Source organism: Lissotriton vulgaris, chromosome 1_1 (assembly GCF_964263255.1).
Source record: "Lissotriton vulgaris chromosome 1_1, aLisVul1.2, whole genome shotgun sequence".
Lineage (NCBI taxonomy): Eukaryota > Metazoa > Chordata > Amphibia > Caudata > Salamandridae > Lissotriton > Lissotriton vulgaris.
In genome coordinates, this window is record NC_141685.1 from 2,049,357,712 (window position 1) to 2,049,377,000 (window position 19,289).

General features: G+C 44.6%; 1 protein-coding gene across 3 annotated transcripts in view; it reads left to right on the forward strand.

Moving 5' to 3' along the window:
• The window catches only part of GYS2 (glycogen synthase 2), a 610,704-nt gene that overhangs the window by 281,943 nt on the left and 309,472 nt on the right, over nt 1-19,289 (forward strand). For all 3 annotated transcript variants that reach the window (XM_086920470.1, XM_086920476.1, XM_086920482.1), the window contains one exon: nt 15,415-15,559. In XM_086920470.1, coding sequence (XP_086776596.1) covers nt 15,415-15,559 — 145 coding nt within the window. The remainder of the gene's footprint in view (nt 1-15,414; nt 15,560-19,289) is intronic.

Below are 19,289 nucleotides of genomic sequence, written 5' to 3' on the forward strand. Positions count from 1 at the left end.
AAATCACAAAGCACCAGTAGTGGCTTTCTGGTCCGACCGGACTGGGACAAAGTCACAAGTTAAGGCCAATCGTGATGGAGCACAGGCTGACGATTGGGATCCAGTTAGGCTCACTGAGCATGAGTACCGTAACACCTTGGGTGCTTGAGATATTTTCCTCCTGTGCTGCATTCCCTGAATTCCCATTATTCATGACGAGCTCAGCTCGCCCTTGGAGTCACTCTGGGATCCTGGTTTCTACAGATGCAGGTCCAGTCCTTCTCATACCAGGCAAGAGGGCAGGAGGCAGCAGATCAGCAGGTCAGCATAGCAAGCACCCGTTCTATAGGGCAGCAGTCCAGCAGAGTGGTAGTCCGTTCAGCAGTAGAGCAGTCCTTCTTCATGGCTGAGGTTCCACAGGTCCAGAAGTGTACTGAAGAGTTGGTGAATGAGGACCAATATCTATACCGGGTCTTCCTTTGAAGTGGTGTGAAGCTTCCAGAGATTGCCCTTTGAAGACCATAGGTATTGTCCCTCCCTGTCCTGGCTCCAGACTAGCTACAGCCCTTTGTGTGAATGAATGACACAGCCTATTCGAGTGTAAGTAGGGCTGTGCCAAGCTCTGCCCTCCCATTCTGCCAGTGAGGGCTCGTCCAGGCTCACCTAAGCTCTCTATTGTGTGTGCCTTTCTAAGAGGAATACACAAAGCCTGACTGTCAGCGACAACCAGTCAGGAGACCCAGAGACAGGGAGCACGCACAGAAGGCCTAAGGCAGGAAAATGCCAGTTTTCTGAAAATGGTATTTTCAAAATTGTAACTTAAAATAAGACTTCACCATGAGATGATTTTTCGTTACAATTCCAAAGACACCAAACATGAACTGTTTACCTGCTGCCCATTTGGAAATAATCACTTACTAAATGTAACAAGGTAACCCCTGATGTTATCCTATAAGAGAGGTAGGCCTTCCAGTAGTGAAAACACATTTTTAAGAGTTTTTCACTACGGGACATGTAAAACTAAAAAGTACATGCCCAACTTTTTATGTGCACTACACCCTTCCCTCTGGGCTGCCAGGGCCCACCCTAGGGGTAACATATGTATTGAAAAAATAACGTTTAACCTTGGCAAAGGGTTTATTTTGCAAAGTAGAAATGGCAAGTTAAAGCTGCACACACAGGCTGCAATAGCAAACCTGATACATGTTTAAAGGGCTGCTTAAGTGGATGGAAAAATCAGTGCTGCAGGCCCACGGGTAGCATTTAATTTACAGGCCCTGGACACAGGTAGTGCCACTATACTAGGGCCATACTAGTAAATTAAATATGCCAATTGAGTATAAGCCAATTCTGCCATGTGGGGAAAGAGCATAAGCACTTTAGTGTGCAATGTCCTAACGCCAGCAGAAATGAAGTCAGCAAAACAGGAGGATGGAAGGCAAAAGTTAGGGGCAAAACCACACCAAGTCTAGCAGCTGCGAACACCACACTAGCACTTAGTTTGAATAAAATGTCCCTCTAGCAGGAGAGAAACCCCATGATTAAAGATGCCACACAAAGTGGGTGAGGGTCTGTGTGGGAAATGGGTTCCACCCATTTAACTCTCCCCTCCCCCCCCCCAAGGATTTTACACCTTTTGACTACCGGGTTTGGACTGTTACTCATAGTAAATACTGTGGAAATAGACTAACAGTGCTGACCACCAGAGTCTGACTTTAAAAGTAATGCTGCTGCAGCACAGCTAGGGTGAGAGGCTCTCGGTTGGTTTCACACAAACATGGTCACACACATGTGTGCACTCGTGTGCAGGCTAATCGTGTGAGACTACCTTCTAGTTCATCAAGGTATCTGCGCACAGGTAGCCTGTTGCAGAAGGGGCACTTCTGGGATTGGTTCTGGCCTGTGGTAGGCCTCATAATGTCAGTGGGTATTCATTGTATAGATCTGTGGTGCTTAACTGAATCACACATTTTAGGTGAAATCTGCACCAAAGTTCAGTTTTGCCTCTCTTAGGCCTACAGGGTCCAGAGAGGTATTAATGTTAGGATAAACATGCATCCCGAGTGTAGATCCACAGGTCCCCTTGGTCATTAAGTACACTCCATACGGCACTTAGAGAATTATACTCTTTTCCCGGCCCAAACATAATAAGATTCAAGGTCCTTGTCCCCCCTATTGGGCCAAGTTAATTATTCTGCTGGCAAATCGGCAGTTTCAGGAGCAATGCGGTGTGTGTACCCCATACCTGTGCTGGGGGAGCGGAGGGCACGTCACAGGCAGCTCCCCACCAGCTCATCACACAGTTGAGAGAAGAGAATCTTGCCGGCTCCTGCATTCGCATCAGTTTAGTGTCAGCCATATGAGGAGCCCACTGGTCAGAGTGGGAGCCCCATGTTGCCCCTGCCTTGCCATACAACAGGTGCCTCATTAAAGGGGCAGGGCCTCCCGGCCTAAAAACAAATTATTCAATGCATCATGTAGTGATAGTTTTAAAAAACCAACAAAGGAAAAATTACACGGTTGCTCGCATAATAGTGGAGTGGTGTGGCTCACTGGTTAGAGGCGGCAGACCCAGAAGCAGAGGATGGCCCGGGACCAGGGTTCAATTCCCGACATGGCAGGGTCGTGGACCAGGGTCAGCGGACTCGATAATTCTCGCCTTGGTGCCTACTTTGACCATGGATCACACTCGGCAACTCTGGCCATTAGCTTGCCTCATCTCCACAACGACCCCCCACATACGCCTGGGATGCCTGGTTTCACCTTGGAGATACCCAGTAGGGACCATCTCACAGGGAAAGCCAGGACGGGTTCCCCAGCGGTCTACAGCGTGTTGCGCCTTGGTCCCCCGCTGTTTAATCTTTATACTGCCGATTTGGGGAAATCACTGGAGTCTGGTTGTCGGGTTCCTCCCAAGTTAGGAAATATGATTCTGCAAATAATACAGTATGTGGAGGACATTAAAAACTGGTATACAACGGGCTGTAAATGCACTAAACACATTCAATTTGACCAACTGTCTCCATGTAAACCAGGACAAAACAAAAGTCTTATTTTTTGGAAGATATCGGAACAAAAAGAATGTAACGTGGCGCTTGGGTAGCAAGACAATTGCCCCAACAAGAAAATATAATTACCTCGGTGTGTAGTTTAGCAAAAATTTCATTTTGGCGGAACAAGTGAGAGCTGTTGAAGAGTGTTGCTGCCATCACATATTGCGCTGGCCTACTAAATCGTCTTTTAAGTAGCGTTTCGTCTGCCCCTTTCCTAAGGGGACTGAAGGCAACAGTTTGCTCACCACACTTACCCAGGGGCATTAGACTCAGCCTTGGAGTTAATACATTGCAATTCAATTCAAAGAGGCTTTATTCGAGTATTTCTTATAAAAGCACAGTACATACAAAAATGTTAAAACGGTATTAAATAGTTGCCTCGATCACATAAAATCAAGTACTTTACATAAAAGCATAAATATACATATACTATAAAGTACAAACTACATCAAGTAGATTCAATAAAAGCATCCCGATGTAAACAGTTACTCGGCTAACAATTTATGCCTAATGGACCAAGCCACCCCATAAATTTCGATACTGCTATGGCCAGTGGCAAACAAGAACTAGTGCAAATGATTCTCAAGGCTATGATGCTACTGTTGGTACCTAAGTTTTTACATACAGGTTTTAACCAAATTTGCCTAGTGACAGCATAGGCTTGACAGGAGAATAGAAAGTGCCCAATTGTCTCCTTTGCAGCTCCACACACGGGGCAGGAAGTATCAGATAAACCCCTCCACCTGGCAGTTAGGGACCTGAGCGGAAGAGCACCTATCCTCAGTTGACATAGAAGCTTCCTATCCCTGGGCTTTGTTATGTTGTCCCAATAAAGTTCATGGTGAGGAGAGATTTTAGATTCCAGATGGCATCCTGTCATAGATCTAGAATTAGTGTTTCTCCAATCCTGCTCAGCCACATAGTCCCAATACAACTCCTTTACAGTATTTTTACTAGGAAAAAGTGCGCCTGGCGGGTTATCCCAAAGGGTTTGGAGACCCAACAAACATAACAAGGATCCAAGATCTTTTAGCCATTTGATCCCATGGAATACATCCACTTTGATCAACGCTAAAAAGCCTTCAGCATAGTGCTTGAGTTCTGGAGTGGTCCAGAGTCGTCTCCAATACAAAATCAATCAACCACCGCCTTTCTGCCCAGCTCGTATCTAAGGGGGAGAAGGGGGGCACTTTTGGGAAGACCAGTAATTGTCCTAAAGAACTTGTTTTCGGACTTCTGTATTGACTCGAGCTTCCCAAAACCCCACAACTCAGCCCCATATAGTACTGAGCCAAGGGCTTTTACCTCATAAACCTGTAGGGCTGGCATGATTGGTTTAGATTTTGATTTTCTGTGTTCTGCCCCGAGGGCTCCAGCTAATTGTCTATGCCTTAATGTCGCAAGATCAATATGCTGGGACCATTTGAGATCGTTGGTTACATAAATACCAAGGTAGGTAAAAGCTTTGACTACCTCTAAGGGGCGCTGGTTCATAGACAGCCTGGATTGGAAACTACGGTGGGGGTTAAAAATCATTAACTTAGTAATGGCCGTATTGACTTCAAGACCATGCTCCCCACAAAATTCCTCAAAGATGTTGAGGGCACACTGCAGGCCACTCTGGGTCTTTGATAGAATTAGAGTATCGTCGGTGAACATTAATATTGAGACCTTAATGTCCACCAACGAGGGGGCGTCTAGATTAACAGACAGCATTCTAGCTACTACTCCGTTGATGAACAAGGAAAAAAGCAGGGGGGCCATTGCACACCCCTTCCGAACTCCCCGCTCATCCGGGAAGTCCGCAGTGACTTCACCTTGACTGCCCCACTGTATCCTGGCAAAATTCGCCTCATGCAACCTCATGACTAAGGTCAGTAAATCCTCCGGTAGGCCCAGGTTCCACAACACTGACCACAGCTTGGTCCTTGGAACCAAGTCGAAGACAGCCCGCAAATCCACAAAAGCGGCATACAGGCTGCCCCCGCCCAGCACCACAGTTGGCCACCATAGCAAGGAAAAGCGGAACACCTGGTCCACCGTACTAGTGGCCTTCCGAAACCCAGCCTGGTAAGGGGATAATGCATTGTTCTCGTCAACATAAGCCTGTTCACCACCATCCTCCCCACCACCTTTTGAATGGTAGCTATCAAGCTTATGGGTCTGTAATTACTTGGCAAACCCTGATCACCTTTCTTATATACGGGGATAATAATGGCACCCTTCCAGGATTACGGAACCATTGCTACCTGGGCAACAGCGTTAATCAAAAGAAAGATATATTTGGCCAAGCGTTCCCCATCATTAATAAAAAGATCCGCCGGGATCCCATCCAAACTGAGAGCTCTTCCTCTTGATACTGCATTTAAGGCCATCAACACCTCACTGTGACTAAAAAAGTTATCTTTGGGATATACAGCCATAAAACCATCCATCTCAGAACCAGGGTGGCTATATGCATATTGTGGCTTAAAATAATTGACCCAGTCCTCCTCACCGACATTGTTATCGGGGCAATTGGGTAAACCGCCACTACCCCATTTGACAATGCTCCAGAAGAGCCTAGAATCTTTAGTCCTACTTGCCTCCCTTAGTTCATTCCAATACCTCTCACCCCATGTTTTTTTTGCAGCGGCTATATTGTCCTTGTAGATCCTTCTTGCACTACGAATAGCCACTTGATCTCTACTCTTAATAGCTATTCCCAGAACTAGCCTGGCTTTCCTGCACTGAGCGTTATACCACCTCACAGAACTGGGAGGAGCCTTATTGGTTTTCCTATCTCGTTTCTGAAAATGGGATCTAATAACACTAAAAAGATTATCATGTATAGCAGTGATTTTGTAGGACCCTGGTACAACTGTGTTTGCCTGCTCTAGGGCAATTATCGCCTTGTCCACCTCCATATCTATACTAACATAGAATGTCGATTAGCCAAAACACTGGGCCATTTTAGCCGTCGCATGTCGTTGGTGGGGACAGGCAAGGGAACACCATCCCACTCTATAGCGGGTTTCCCTGTTGAGGATGGCCACCATTTATGTACTATGCACATAGGGTCGTGATCACTTTCTAGCCTGTGCTTTACTTCCATATATTGGACTCCCTTCCATAGTTGGAGGCTGCACAGAACGTAGTCTATCCTACTCCTATTTCGACCGTTATCGAAAGTACAAGCCCCCCCCCCTTGTCACTCATTGTTCGCCCGTTTAATGCCCTAAGGCCCCTTTCAAAACAGATGGCATTCAAACATATAATATCCTCAGACCAACGTTTAATTGGGTCTAAATTTAACTTGGGAACTCCCCATTGCATATCCTCGTCCATCACAACTAGATTGTCACAAATGTCCAGGGGTTCAAACGTGCGGTTAAAATCTCCAGCAAAAATGATGTTAATATTCATGGAGTGTGTTTCAAGTAGGGAGACCAGTGCCGCAAGAACAACTGATTTCCCCCCATTGGAACCCCTGGCATATACATTGTATATATCCAGACACCTGGATAAACCCATACCCACTTTTATGAGTTGGATATCATTACTACCAGTTTCAACCACTACAAGATATTGACGTACCCATATAATCAGGCCACCCTTTGGCCAACCCTTTTGACCTTTAGTTGCCGGGATCGAATAGTTCAGATACCCTTGGAGAAAACAGGGCTCACACATCCATGTCTCCTGGAACATACACACATCGAAGCAATTTACAAAATCTACCCATTCCTGAGAGTCCAATTTGGTGCGGATGCCAGCTATGTTCCAGCAAACTACCTACACCCTCCATATCATTTATTACCGATTCCCTAGGAGTGCCTAGCGGGGGTATATCAGGGTCGGTGGTATTGTCAATACACTCAACTAGATTAGAATTCCCCTTAGTTGGGACCACCCCCTTAGAATGATAATCATGAAGGGGATTAGCGACATGCATCGAATTGCTACCTACTTGAGTGAAGGCAAGTCAGTCGCATTCATTAAGCCCAGAGAGGACGTTGAATCTATTAGTTGTTTCTACTCCGCCTCTGTACCTTAAGTCTTCCCCATGCCAACGTTCCAGATGGTATCAAGTAAGGTTTAGGTCGCATCCCATGTCCTCCCATAGGGTAAGTTTGATTTGTGAAATTCCTCCATGTGGGAATCCTTTGGGTGGGTTTTCCCTGAGTGCCTGGTCTGTAGAAGAACCCGAGGGGCATGACTTCGATACCGTGCCCCCTCGCTAATGAATACTGTTCTATCTCCCATAGTATTCTGGCAACTGCATTTGAGGTATTAAAGTTTATGACTATGCAGTCACCCTCTCTGGTCTTCCTTGAGCAACCCACCCATCCTACTCTATGAACCATGAGTATGTCACGTCCTACTTCACGACCCTCTTCTAGATTCTTTGTGAACCAGTGGGTGACCTTTGTTTTCAGTTGATAAAACCCCTCAGTTAAACGAGCTCGAAGAGGGGGAACATTAGTCATGACCACCACTAAGGGTGTACTTTGGGGGGGTAAGTCTAGTGTGAATTGATTTCCTGTAACCAAATCAGAATTGTTAGGAGCCAAATACCCAGAAGCAAGTCTATCAGGTTCCAGGAGAGCTTCCTGCTGAGATTGCGATGCCCCCTTCAGGGCCTTGGATGACTCAGGGCATGTATTTTTATCACCTAACTTGACTAGACTTACATCCCTATATACCACTGTTTTATTTCCATTCAACAGGGGGGATTTACAGACAGTGGGTGCTTGGTCACTTCTTGCGACCACCTGTTCTGGATTCACAGAAGGAGTTTTGCCCTTACTTTTTTCGTCAATCAGGGAGTGTAACATTTGCAAGTTATCCTTGACTGCAATTTCCAGTTTGTCCAGACTAGCAGTAACTAGTCTCAGCCTCTCAATGATAGGAAGTAGAAAAAAACGAAGCAGGTGTTCCACCTGCCCCACCAGAGTCCCGTCACCATGCACATCTGGAGGAAGTTGTAGGGAGGAAATAGGATATACTATGTTATCAGGCTCTATACAGATCCCCCTCACCCAATGGCTTATTCCCCTTTTTTGTTGATTTAGACCTTTTAGCTCTCTTACTTTGTGGTCCGCCCCCCCTTCTTTTCCTTTTACCTGTCACTCTTTTATTTAAGGGCGGTGAGTCAACTACCAAACAGACCGGAGAGCCATTGGGTGAAGATATACAAGTGGGAATTTTGACTAAATCAGCACTAACTGGCAGTGTAAAAGAGTTGTTTTCCTCAAGGATATTTGCAAGGGAATCTAGTTCGATGCTGGACTCGGGCAGACCCTAGTCACTCAGCCATTGGCTTATGCGATTCTCAGGCGTGGTACAATGCAGAATTACCCCCAGAGAGGAACGTTTCAAAAAGTTCTCAGCTGATAATCTTTTCTCGACAGCACTTATCTTGTGTTCCAGTGCAACAGAGACCCTAGTAAAATAATTGTCCAAAGTACCCAGAATGCTTACAGCATTAAATTTCTCACCATCCTTGCCTCCCTTGGTTGGCTGAGCCGCCATTACACCTCAGACCAGAGTAATCTAGTAAACACAGTGAATACCTTAGAACAAAGACGAAAAAAAGGATCACCGTTGTAATACGCCAAGTACGTAGAAAAATAATAAACCAAGGGGAATAGCCCAGCCCAGCCTCAACCGGCCTCAGACGACCGTGGACAGCCCGCCCTTTGCCCGGGCTTCGCCCAGCTCGTCCCGCGCCGCGGGACACTGATCCAATTATGTAGGCAGTATGACGGCTAGGGGCGGGGCTGACAGGGGGCGCAGCCCAGGTGATGGTTGGCGTGCAGGGACTCCTGGGAGAGCGAGTCCCTGCCGCGTAGCGTCTCTCCCCTGTTGCTGGTGTTGCTCCCCTCCGGCTCCCACAGTCCACACTCTGCTTCCCCATCTGCCGGTGTCTGCGATGCGGCACCCGCGAAGCGGTGCGGCTAGGAGTGAAGGCGACTGAAGCTGACAGGCGCAATCCGGGGCAAGTGTCCAAAGGTCAGTTGTCACTTGCTGATAGAGGGTTCTTACAGGAAATTTTTCCAACAGCTGCAATACACACAAGGTTAAGGTTAGAACTGGGCCTAGTGACTCAATCATTCGTTTGTAAAGCCTCCATGCTGAAATTCTTTATAGAGTCCAAGAAGGCTCTAATGATCTCATTAAAGAACCACTTTAAATTCATATTTGAGGCGCCTGGTAACCCTTGGTACAACAAAGTAAGTGCCTTTGCGTCCCTGCAGATTGATGAAGCAGTGCTACAAGCTATGGATGTACCATACACTCTACCTTTCCTACGAATTCTCTGATGATCTGCCGATGGCGGAGCAAGATGATGACCCCACCAAAAGTTGTCAGAACTCCTTTAAACACCAAGGGGCAGATTTACAATGAACTAACGCAGCACGTGCAGCAAGTCATTTTGCTGCATCACGCTGCGTTATTTTAGAAGCACAAGTATGCAACAAATTTACAACAATATGTTGCATCTCTGTGCTTCCCCCTGCGCTGGCGCACAAACTGCTTCCATGCGCCGATGCAGGCACCCTTGCACCATGGTGCAAGGATGCCTGCGTCACAGGGATGATAGTTTATGTGCAGGAAGGGTTCCCTTCCTGCACATAAACAATCAGAAATGGTGTTTTCCAAATTCTAAGTGTGCTGCATTTGCACATGTAGAACTTGTAAAATGTCATTTATTTTAAGGATTATTTATGTGCAGGAATGGACACCTTCCTGTACAAAAACAATCATTATAGGTTATATCCTCGTTCTATGTGTGCTGCAAAATGCAGCACCCATAGAAAGAGGAAAACAACGAGGAGAAATGAATACATTTCGCCTCGTTGCGCCTCCCTACGCCTCCCCTGGGGAGAAGTAGCATTCAAATGCATTTCCAGATTTACGATTTCTTATGAATCTGGAAATGTGTCCGGGTCCATGGGTGTTCCGTAGGAACACCCACAGCAACACCCATGGAGCGCCCCTTTCCAGTAAAGTGCTGCGTGTAAATGGCTCATATTTACAAGGACAGGAAAAGCCATGCAGGTTGGCTTTTCCTGTCCTTGTACATATGAGGCAGAAAAATGCGCTGTCAGTGTGTCACAAAAAGTGAAACACTGGCAGCGCAGGGGACTTGTAAATCTGTCCCCCAATATTGCTATATTTTACTACTATACAGGCAGACAAAATTGCAATGGGCTAGATACTGAATGGTGCAGAAGGTGCAGTGGCATGGGGCCAAAAGCTCTAGGCAACCAACTAAAAGCAGAATATTGCTACTAAACAGGCAGTCACAATTGCAGTTATCTAGCTGACACTAGGGTCATTATTTTAATGGTGCTGCAGGTGCAGTGGCACCAGAGCCAAAAGTTTTTAGAGCTCCTCTAAACACCAAATATTGCTATATTTACCTACTAAATAAGCAGTCACAAGTGCAGTTACATTGCAAGCACTAGGGTCATGATTTTATTGGTGCAGCAGGTGCAGTGACACCAGGGCCCAAAGCTCTAGGAACCCCACTTAACAGCAAATATTGCAATATTTTACTACTAAAAAGGCAGTCACACGTGCAGTTACCTTACAAGCAATAGGGTCATGATTTGAATAGTGCAGCCGGTGCAGTGGCAACGGGGCCAAAAGTTGTCATAACTCTTCTAAACACCAGCTATTGCTCTATTTGACTTATAAACAGGCAGTCAAAAAGGCACTTACCTTGCAGGCACTGGGTGCATGATTTCCATGGTGCAGCAAGTGCAGTGGCACCGGGCCCAAAAGTTGTCAGGACTACTTTAAACACTTAATATTGTCATTACATCAATTAATTCTATTATTTCCCTCTTTCTTTTCATTTTTCAAAATGTTGCTATTACTTTCTCGCACTATACCACTAGTAACAGCACACTATATTGCCTTTTTGTACATAATCAACTCATAACACTTTAGGAGACTTATTACTTATATTGTACAAATACTCAGCAAGCTACAACATACAACAGACAACAGCTTATTATTGATCACATTGGCGAAACCTAATGCATTTACCAGTGCTTGTTCCCTCAATTGCTCCACCACTCTTTTGCAGCTCCACCCGGAGGGGCACAAAGGGGTGCACTATCTGAGCAGAAGCTATAGCCTGGCACCTTTGCAGAGTTGAAATACCCATCGCAGTCCGCTACCTCTCTCACTAAAAGCAGCGCAGGAAGTAGAGATCTCGAGTCTGCGCAGTGTGTCTTCAAAATGTTCTAATCCTGCCTCGATTTCTCTGCTCCATGCCTGCAGCCTACCCCACCCTTTCTTAACTCATCACTGGGTGAGGTGGAGTCAGTAATGATCACTGATCCCACCTCACTCTGTGATGAATTGGAAAAGGGTGGGATGAGAATATTCTCCAGCCCCTGATTGAAGTGAAGCCTCTGGCATTACAGGGCGTGAGCACGAAGCGTCCGGGGCTAACTCTGTTTAGACGTCACCAGGGGGTGGAAACTAGTCCACAAGGCAATGGCTTTGCAGGACTGATGATGACCTCACAAGCCTCAGGGCTGTGAGATCGTCGGCCCGGCAAAGGTTCTTGCAGGCAGATGTCAAGTTACATTGCACCTGAGCAGCCTCCGTTAGAGGGAAAGTTCCCTGAGGGGGAGTGCAGCCCCCAGCCAGTGAGAATTTGTGGGCATTTTTAGTTTTTAACGAAGCACTACTTAACTTAAATAAGCCTCAGCCTTTGTGGGGAGGGGGGAAATTAAGGGGAGCGGAGCCCCAGAGCCCACGTTGACAGACCGCCCATGACTTTCAAAGTTTCAAAGTCGTAAAAATAACACAAGGAAAGTAATAAAAGATGATAAGTGGAGAAGCAGGGAGAAGGAGATGTTAACAAAAAGATAAATGTTAAGACAAGAATATTTCACAGGTATCATTCATGTGGGTGAAGGGGGGAATAATTTCGGAAACGTCCTAAAGTTTCTCTATAGCATGGTACTCTATTAACAGTAGAGAAAGAGACAAATAAAGGAAAGGCTATAATGACATATAGATCAACAGTTCAGCGGTTAGGGTACTATGGGGCTCGCAAAAACGGGCCCAACCCTTATCAAAAGGTTGGTGTGGGTCCAGCAGTCTATAAAGTACTCTCATACGATGCTCTTGAGCCAGCTGTCTCATCCAGTCGCAATGTGTGGGGAAAAACTAAGATCGCTTTGTCTGCAGGACACATATTTTGGCAGCAGAGGTATTGATGCAATTCTTCCAGTGCTTCATCACTCCTTCTAGCTGAAAAGTGTTGTGGGGAAGGGATAATGATGGAAAAGGCAGTATCTGTCACAACATCTAGAAGCGACGGAGGGCCTGGACTATTCCCAATCTGGGTTCAGGCCAAACCACAGCACCGAATCTGCCCTCCAAACAGTGACCAATAACATCAGAATGGCACTGGATGGGGGCAATTCCATGATTCTGGTGCTGTTGGATCTCTCCGCCGCTTTCGATACGGTGTCTCACAAAGTGCTTCTTGAGCGACTAAAAGACGTAGGTTTGGAGGGCACGGCATTGGCATGGATGGAAAGCTTTCTGTCAGGACGCTCTCAAGAGGTTAGGCTGGGCTCCCACAAATCCATCCACAGGGAGCTCAATAAGGGAGTGCCACAGGGCTCTTGCTTGAGCCCTACACTTTTCAACGTGTATGTGGCTCCCCTAGCCAACCTAGCAAGATCATTTGGGTTTACACCAGTGTCGTACGCTGACGACACCCAACTCCTCTTTCCCTTTAAAGACCTGACACCTGCGATAAAAAAATCCTTCGCAGAGGGAATGAGAGCAATATCTGCTTGGATGTCAGCAAACTGTCTCCAATGCAATATAGGAAAAACGGAGGTCATGCTGTTTGGACAAGCAATAACACATTGGACACCGGACTGGTGGCCCCTGGAATTAGGTCCTGTTCCTAGTCCCAAAAACACAGTGAGAAACCTAGGAGTGTTAATAGACCAAACACTTACTTACAAGGACCACGTAAACCAGGTGGCAAGCACCTGTTTCCGAGCCATTGGTATGCTAAGGAGAGTGTTTCCCTACATGCCAGATTGCCATAGAAAAACACTAGTGCAGGCATTAATCATCAGCAGAGTGGATTACTGCAACGGCCTTCTTTTGGGAGCAAATGAAGGGCAGCTCAAAAAACTGCAAGTAATCCAAAACACGGCAGCAAGGATAGTCCTCAACGCCCCCCCCAGGACTCCCTCCCTCCCCCTGCTGACCAAACTCCATTGGTTACCAGTGAGGAAACGAGTGCATTTTAAGACCCTATGCACAATTCACAAAAGTGTGATAGGCAAAGGCCCCAAATATCTGGCCAATATCTTCCTGCCTTATGCCCCTGGGCGAACCCTGCGCTCTGGGAATGTAAATGTAAATGTAAATGTATAGGCATTTATATAGCGCACTACTTACCCGGAGGGTCCGAAGGCGCTTCGACCGCTGCGAAACCCTTCCTGGCTTCCCTGAGAGATGGTCCCTTAATGGGTATCTCCAGGGTGAGACCAGGCATCCCCGGCGGTCTGGTGGGGCCGTTAGTGAAGATGAGGCAAGCTAATGCCCAGAGTTGCTGAGTGTGAACGCTGATCAGAGTGGGCACCGAGGTGAGAGAATTATCGAGTCCGCTGACCCTGGTTCACGACCCTGCCGCGCCGGGAATCGAACCCTGGTCCCGGGCCGTCCTCTGCTTTCGGGTCTGCCGCCTCTAACCAGTGAGCCACACTACTTCACCAACAGCTTCTGCAGGTGCCTAGAATAAAAAAGGCCAGACAAGGAGGGCGAGCCCTGGCCCACCTTGGACCAAAGCTTTGGAACTCTCTGCCTCTTGAGATGAGAACACTGACCAACCATCTGACCTTTCGTAAGGTCTTAAAAACACATCTATTCCCCATTAACTGATCTCTCTCTCTAAATGCACCATTCACCTCTTCACTTAACATCTGAGGATATTCTCACTGGCAAAGCGCGGAGATACCCCTCCGGGGGTCTATTCATGCGCTATAGAAGAATATAAAATAAAAATAAATAAATATCCATCAATGGATGTCTTGTCAACCATGTGTGTTTCCAAAAAGGTTGTTGCTTAATACAGGAGCGCAGAATATCTACCAAGTTCACTCCCTGTTCAAATATCTGCTTATGCTCTTTCAGCATGCTTTTGAATGTGGCATGCAAGGACACTCAGCTACCACAGGACAATTGAAGTCCATGGTGGATTAGATAATGTCCGGCTCCTACTCGTTTGATTGACAATTTCCAGTGTTCTCATCTATTGGAAACGCTTTTTTCTTCGACAAGAATGTTTGCTGTCCTGTTTGCTCGGATGCACTAATCGATTTTAAAAAGACAGGAGACTGTATCCATATTGGCTACATAAAAAAAAAATAATTATGAAAGCAATTGCCGTGTGTTGTGCACCCAGAGATGGATAGGTTTTTTTTAAAATCACATTTTAATTATCCTTTTATATTACAATTTTCAGTTTTATGGTTGATCTTGCCCGGCGAAATTCCTTTGAAAAAATTAATGTTGAAAACCTATATACTTAAATTTTGGATTGATTGTTCATCGAGTCTCGCCAATAGCCAGTGTCCCCGATGTTGTGAATGATTTCACTATAGGCTTTGTAATTGTTCCTGGTGAGTTGCTTGGCATGTGATGTCAGGGTGGATTCATGTTCCAGTCAACGACCACAATGTGATTTGGATCACTAGAGTTGTGTTGTTAATTTAACTGAAGCCTTTACAGTTACCATACTAAAAAACGTTTGCAAGATTGAGACGTTCGTTTTTGTTTTTTCTTTAAAAATGTATAAACAATTACAGCCAAAAACAAAAACAAAGGCCTTAATAAAATAACCTTATTCAATTTTGCTTCAAAACTGCATTGGCGTTTTTAAAATACATAATTCTGTAACAAGTCGTATTTTAAAACTTGTTTATCGTATTCAGGCATGCATTCGTCATTGTCTAGGATGCCCTGCAGATCACAACATGTATAAAAGCGTTTCTCAACTAAAATTGATCAAATATCTTCTGTTATATAAAAATGCTAACTGGGTGATAGAATTGTAAAAAAATGGGACGTTGGAATTCCTGGATGGCATAGATGCTGTGAGGGAGCAACATTATAGTGGCCTTTTCCAAGTATTGAATTCATAATTCCATACATTTCCGAATTGTGATTTGCCCTGTTTTCAGTGTCCCTTGTAACTTTCACAGATAACTCACCTCCTGTTGGTCAGCTGGAATTTCCTCAAGTGCAGTTATGGATTTTTACAATTTATACATTTTTACACTAACTAAAGGAGTATGAATGTGTTTTCAAATGTTGTGGCTTAAGTATTTACCTTTCTCAACAGTTCAACATTGACAAAGAGGCTGGGGACAGAGAGATCTACCATCGATACTGCATGGAGCGCGCGGCCGTTCACTGTGCTCATGTATTTACCACCGTTTCCGAGATCACTGGCATCGAAGCAGAACATATGCTTATGAGGAAAGCAGGTAGGATGGTTAAATCATGTTTTATTTTTGGTACTGTAACATGAATTCATTAATGAATGATTAGTCTATCTGCTAGATTGTTTTTTTCTGTAGAGTTTTGTTTATTCACAAACGTCCTCAGGGAGGGGCACCTCCTACGTTTGAGCAGAGGAGGCTCGCCCCATTAACCAAAAGGCCCCAAAAAGTGTCCAGAGATGAAAAATAAAATGGATATAAAGTTAATTTATTACCATTTTATATTTCCTCCTCCCGTCCTGATATCGAGTGTCAGGACAGGGCGGGCTTGCTGCATGGTAACAGCAGGGAAGAGGGTGGGCTGCCTGTGCACTTTGCAAAGTGTCCATGTCCTTTAGGCTAGCCGTCCTGCTACGGCCAGCCAGACATGCCTGCACTTTTGATGTATACTTTCTTTGTTATGGAAACTTAGGTTTAGGTACGCCATGTTGCAACTCTTGATTTGGTTGATGGATTTAATGTGGGTGAGAAACAATAGTCTAAAAAGATCCGATGACAAGGGGTGGAGAGGAAAAGACCCTATATAGATATATGAGCGCAGGAACAGATACAGAGATCCCGGAGCTTTGCCTCCTATCCTGGAAGGGTAACGGACTGGGGGCCAAAAATTATAAAAAGGGGAGTAGTGCTCCAGTAGATCAAGCGACACTCTCCGGACATCATTCTATTGCAGGAATACATGTAAAGCACTTGCCCGTTGGGGCTACAAAATGGTGGTATACACAGGCTACACCTCCAGCTCCAAGGGGAAGGGTATTTTTCTTTGAAAATGCTTCCCACTTTCAATCAATAAGCAGGGCCAATATGCTGCTATGACAGGCATGTGGGAAGGGGGGAAGATTAACATTATATCTGTCTATGTACCTCCGGCTTTACATAACGTCACTCTCCCTGACATAGGTGCGCTCATTCTCCAAGCACCAGTTCCTGATAGGAGTGGATTTTAATATGGCACTTAACAACCGACATCCCCCTAGGTAGACCACACCTCCTAAAACCCAACTAGCAGACTTTTATGCAGCACGGGGGATGTGAATATCTGGAAAACTTTAAACCCCTCTTCACAACACTTCACTTTCCACTACAGGGCCCACACTACTGCGGGGAATGAGATTTTGATATCAAATTATGATTATGATCAATTTAATAAATTTTCTCATTCATCTGTTTTGGACCGCTCGTATCTGTCATTGAGGAAAGGACCACCCCCGCATAGGTTAGACAAACCCCATTAACTGACGTCACTCTGAAGAACCACTTACAACTGATGAAGTTTTAAGAGTTTTATATGAAGTTAATTTGAATGTAATACAATCCTTACAGAATAAATCTCAAAGTATACAAAATACAAAATTAATCTCTAGATCCGCAATCAAAGCTTCAGCGTGAAGTGGTTCCTTCTGCGTCATCTGCAGTAAGATAAAATAATCAAGTTAAAACTGTCCCTACTCTATGCTATGTGACATCCCTACTTCGAAAGTTTCTTCCCTAAAAAGGTGTCAGCAGTTTGACTCCCAAAGAAGTTCAAACTCTCTTAGCCTCTAAAGGAATTCTTAAATTTTAGAAGCAGTACCCTTTCTGCCTACCCATCCGCTCTCTCTAAGGGTCCTCGGCCTACTGCTCCCTTGCGCTCTGATCTCTCAGCGCATCTGCTCAAGGCATCTACCCTTGTCTTCGCTCTCGCCTTAGCCTAATGCTAATTGCTCTGCTCTCCTCCCCGGGGTGCTGTCCCTAAAATACACAATCATCGTGTGGGTGAAACGCCCCTTGACGCCCACCACGGACTTTCCCCGATGATGTCAACTTCTTGCTTCTTCCATTGGTCCACTCCTTGCGTCGTTCGTTAAGTTGACCCTTCTCCTTAGATGTCATCTTCATCATCTCGCTGGCTACCTTCATTGACACTTTTAGCGCAAAAGTCAAATGACCTTAGACAAGACTTTAACTCCATTTCGCTTAACTTGACCCTTCTAGGTCCTGTGAATGGTCTTGTCAAAACACAGTTCAAATTCTAAGTGTCTCTCCTCACGTACGAGCAATAAGCTCCGTCCGGCATTGTCACCTTAAATCTAACAAGTGCTAGACTTCTTGGCTCTCACGTCCACATCAAGCTATTTACGACTTTTACAAGCCCCTTAAATTACATACATTTGACTAAGCTCCTGCGAACTCTTGGTCAGTCGGGTTATAATCACAAATGACCTAAACTCTTCCAGCATTCCTACAAACCCCTCTACACAGTGTAACCTTTAACATACATTTATATATTCGTACTTTTTAGCAAAGTCTTAGTTATGCTTGAATACATTCTACCTAGAATATAAACTACGTAGAGTATAACTTTTATATTCTCACTGGTTACATCGTTATATAAATTCTCTGCACATTTCTCCACGTTACATTTCCCTACGTTTTTCTCTCATGTTACTCCATTTTAAAGTTATACACGTACATGTATTCTACTGTGCACGTTCTACATTTCATAAGCATTTCTACACATTTCTATGTCTACCCATCACATATACGGGCCTTCTAAATCCAATGCATGTTTAACATGTGAATACATTTACATTTCCTATACCATGTTATCACGTTAGTTGACCTTTATGCTATTATCGTCAACTTTACATTACGATATGTGTTTCATTCCTACGTTTATAACATATATGTCTAAATATGGCTACTATATATTTTATATTCAAATTGCGCTCTCTCAGTTCCCCCCTTTGATGACTTTTAGGAGTCATCACTAAAAGCAATTTGAATACAACCTCTTATACAGAACTAGTTACCTCATTTCCTCTTTTTATCGATTCGAGTGCTCTCAGACTTTTATACTGTTGATCTTGTAACGTAGCTAATCTCCTTTCTTGATCTCTCATCGATCTTTGTAACTGATTCGACCTATACCATTTATATAATTTTACTAATCCTAATAATGTAATTATGCAAATTAATACTATTAATACAGGTTTTAATATGTACCATATTATACTTTTGCCAAGATTAGCAAACCAAATTCCAACCTTTCCCACTCCATTTCCAACTTTTTCCCAAACATTTATTTTTGATAAATCTTCGATTTCTTGATGAATCTGTGTAATGTTCCGTATGACTTTCTCAAGTGGTTTTGAATTATCAGGAATATAAGTACAACATTCCTGAACCTTCAAAGCTTTACAAACTCCGCCTTCTTTTGCTAGTATTACATCTAGAGCAAGTCTGTTCTGAAGAACCATTGCTCTAATCGACTGCATCTCACCTTCTACTAGCATTAATGACCTTGCAGTACTGGCAGACAATCTATCTACGACTGTCGCTAACCTCCTAATTTTAACATCGTTAAGGATCAAGCCTAACAATGGAAACATCGCTCCAAATACATCTCCTACTACCTCTGCATCTCCTACTTCCCTTTTCGTTCTCGTCGAAGCCTTACCTTCTATGATCGCTAAATCCTTTGCATGATATATTTTGGGGAAGACAATTGCCAAGTAACACAAACCATACCAATTGTCAGGTAGTTTTACATAGGCATTTCTCCCACATACAAAATACACATTCGGAATAGCTTGCATCCCTTTCATAAAATCTTTCGTGTAGTACTCCAATTTAAAAGAGTGCTCGCAACTAACTTCACCTACAAATTCACTCTCATAATATGTCTTGCTTCGAGTTAAACATAACTTTCCTTTCTGCGTTCTATCCAATGCTA